The sequence below is a fragment of the Cenococcum geophilum genome (genome assembly GCF_001692895.1).
Source record: "Cenococcum geophilum 1.58 unplaced genomic scaffold K441scaffold_40, whole genome shotgun sequence".
Lineage (NCBI taxonomy): Eukaryota > Fungi > Ascomycota > Dothideomycetes > Gloniales > Gloniaceae > Cenococcum > Cenococcum geophilum.
Window position 1 is genome coordinate 439,003 of NW_027137598.1, and position 3,358 is coordinate 442,360.

The 3,358-nt window shown below is 49.0% G+C and overlaps 1 protein-coding gene across 1 annotated transcript; it reads right to left on the minus strand.

Annotated features, from left to right (window-relative positions):
* Positions 1–421: 421 nt before the first annotated feature.
* K441DRAFT_220612 (subtilisin-like protein) lies at positions 422–2,919 on the minus strand. Its single transcript, XM_067640588.1, has 6 exons — positions 2,836–2,919; positions 2,742–2,781; positions 1,860–2,680; positions 1,584–1,803; positions 1,180–1,534; positions 422–1,128 (listed from the first exon to the last, which is right to left on the minus strand). Exons 3-6 carry the CDS (start codon positions 2,473–2,475, stop codon positions 520–522), a joined length of 1,800 nt encoding a protein of 599 aa, XP_067500723.1. The 5' UTR covers positions 2,476–2,680; positions 2,742–2,781; positions 2,836–2,919; the 3' UTR covers positions 422–519.
* Between the last annotated feature and the right edge of the window lie 439 nt (positions 2,920–3,358).

Consider the following 3,358-nt stretch of genomic DNA (forward strand, 5'->3'; position numbering starts at 1 on the left):
GCTTGTGGCTCCGCTCGTGGCTCTACTTACGGCTCTGCTCGTGGCTCTACTCGTGTCTCTGCTCGTGACTCTGCTCGTGCGTCTACTCGTGTCTCTGCCCGTGTCTCTGCCCATGCCTCCTTGAATCTCCTTATGCGTCTCCTTATGCATCTCATTGCACGTCTTATGGGGGTTAGGTAGAGGTGTAGAGACATAGATGTGGATATAAAAACGTAAGGACGCGGAAATGTAAAGGGTAGAGGCGTAGAGGCGTAGAGGCGTAGAGGCGCAAAGGCGTAGAGGCGTAGAGGCGCAGGGAGAGGCGTAAAGGTGCGGGGGAGGCATGGAGGCGCGGAGGTGCCTCTAGGGGGTAGGCCGTGCTAATTAAGCTATAACTCTAATAAATAAGCTCTAAGCCACTAATTTTGCACCGGCAGAATGACACTTGGCAGAAGATTCGGACAGTAAAGTTACTGCCAAGAGTTACTGTCCGGATCCTGTCCGCCTAATGCCCCCGAATACATCAACCCCGATTCTCCATTACAACCTTCCCAACTCGTGTGCTATCGCTTTCGCTATATCAGAGGGTTTCCTATGCTCGGAAAGCTGAAGCAAGGCCGACGGGCAAAGCCAGGTATACCCATCAAATGCCCTATCTATGACCATCATCCTACGGAATACCTGCGCCATGCCTTCGTACGACCTCAGCCTCTTGTAAATCGGATGTTCTTCATGTCCTACGGATCTCTTGTAGAATTCCAGGACAAGAGCAGCGATACCTACAGCAACAGGCGTGGCGTGAGACGTCCCTGACGAGTAGGCGAAGCCACCGGAGATGAGACTCAGAGGCCACGCGGCCCGAACAGCTTCACCAAGCACACTAAAGTTGTCGTTATCATTTCGAGGCCTCGGCGTGAAAGCGGACTTCGCACCATGACCGTCCGCCGAATTGATGGCGAAGACACCATTCATGCGGGCCGGGAACGCAACCTGATCGAGGGCACCGTGGTTAGCAGCTGCGGCAAAGATGAGAACATCAGATGCCCCTGCTAATTTGATCGCTTTCTCAATTTTCGGCTGTCGGCCTTTGAAGCCGAGCGACATTGTGATAATGTCAACTTTCCAATTGTTTACGGCGTACTCAATGGCCTAAGTTCACTATGAGTAACTCGACATCATAAGGGACTTGTTGATACGAACATCTGCAATGTGACCCGCTGTTGCTTCTGTGAAGTGTCTTGAATCGACAATCTTGGCGATGAAGATTTGGATATTGTCGGGACTGACCTGCAGAAGAGTATCTGCGACATGCGTGCCATGACCGACGTTATCGGATATATCTTGTGGCTGAGTGCCAGTAAAATCTTTATACTCCATCCTTGTTTTGACACTGCGTTTTGCAATACTGGGATGATCCAAATCAATTCCTGTGTCAAGAACTGCGATCATGATCCCGCGAATCTTGGAACCTTTAGACTGGGTTTTGAGCGCATTTAAAGCAGGATAGGCTCGCTTTTCTAGGTGCTCGAACCAGGTGCTTGCTGCGCTTATCGCCCTATATGTGGTTAGAATGTCATCCTATATCAAAATAAAGCAAGACCCACTGCGTGGCCGGTTTTTCAGACCAATCGATTGTGTCGAATAGCAAGTCCCCATCAATTGTATGGCCTTGCCTTGGCTGTGGCTTTAGTCTCTTAGGCGCTGGTCCTTGATCACGGATTCTCAAAGAGGAGCCTGAGGAGACTGGTGAATATTCACTGGACGTCGATGACTCGCTTGATGCTCGTTGAAGCGACGTATCAGCTGTCATCTTATACGAGAAACCTAAACACCGTAAGTAAGACTTTGGTCAGGGTCCTTTGAAGATGCTGAGCACTGACATTCGATTGAAGATCCGTCTCTGAAGTCCTGGACAAGGAACTGGGAACAAAGCTTTATCAAGTCTTTTTGAGACTGATCTTCGAGATAATTCCGTGTGAGCTCCAGTACATGCTGCTTTCTCAACCAGTCCAGAGCATCACTTCTTATTTCCTCCACGTCAAAGCGGAAGTACTTTAATCTCATAGTCGATACTTCCTGGAACAATTCCCGCGCCACTCGATTTCGATCCAGACATATGAACTTACCCACCCCGAGTAAATCCCAAGTTCCCTGAAAGGATGGCTCATCTTCTCCGCCCACCCCGATATTAATCAGGCATCGAGGCTGAGTGGACCAAATTCGACGAGTTTCATCAAGTGCTTCGCGAGATGGATTGCCATACCCTAAACCTGCTTCCATGTACTCGATGCCTGAAGAACCAAGTGGAGTAGGATGGAACTCCAGCGACAGTGCTGTAGCCGCAGCTCCCACTTCGACAATTGAACAGACCGTGCACTTAGTGTCTATGCGAGAAGTATAGGCACGGATGCGATGGGGGCGAGAAGGGGTCTCTTTCGGCGATGCGAGGATAAAAGTCCTGCATCTACTATCGGAGACCTCCTCTTCAAATTGCATTGAAGATTTCCTGTAACGTGCCTGCACAATTTTCGCCAGCCATTCCTTTAATCTTTCACTGTTTTGTTTCTTACATGCATCTGGTGTTAACGCCCATCCTACCGTCCGAGCATATGTGTCGCCTACTAAGGGCGGAGCGAGACTTTCTGCAAAGGAAATTACATTACCAACAATACCGATTATTGGCACCGATTGGATCGCATTTCTAACGGTCTTAGTGACAGGCGAGAAGATATTTTCTACTAGATGCGGGGATTCGAGTTGACCTTCAAGCTGACACAACTCTTGCCGACAATCATCCACCGACTTACTCATCGTCAGCGTTCAAGAAGTGAGAGAATCTGTTTCAATAGGACATACCATTCGTAATCTGCCCAACAATATTGCTACCAATCCCCCAATGCCGGTTCCGCATATGAGATCAAAGCATTGATAAGGCTTTAGGTCAATGACTCCAGTTTTCTTAGACACTTCCTTCACCACGGCATCAAGGATCTCGAGGGAAGAATAAATTCTGACAAAACCCGCACCGTCTAACGCTAAGACGCGTGGGCCATCCTTGTGTGCTCCAGCAAAGGCCTTTTGACGAAGAAACTACTTTAGTTCATTTGGAGGGAGTCGTTGAAGTCGCATACGTACCACCTCGTTAAATCCTTCTGCACCGGACGTCGCTCCTCCCATGATGACTCTGAATTGCCAGTAAGCTTCTCGATCTTTGAGTAAGTTGAAGAAATTGGTCTCACTGGAAGTTCAAGAAAATCTCGATGTCGGCCTTATGCCGGCCCAAAACAATCTGTTGTCTCCCTCGACTAAATTCGGCCCTCTAGGCCTACCCAGAAACACCAAGGATTTTAGCCGCAGAACACGACAAGTCTGGGTTTAT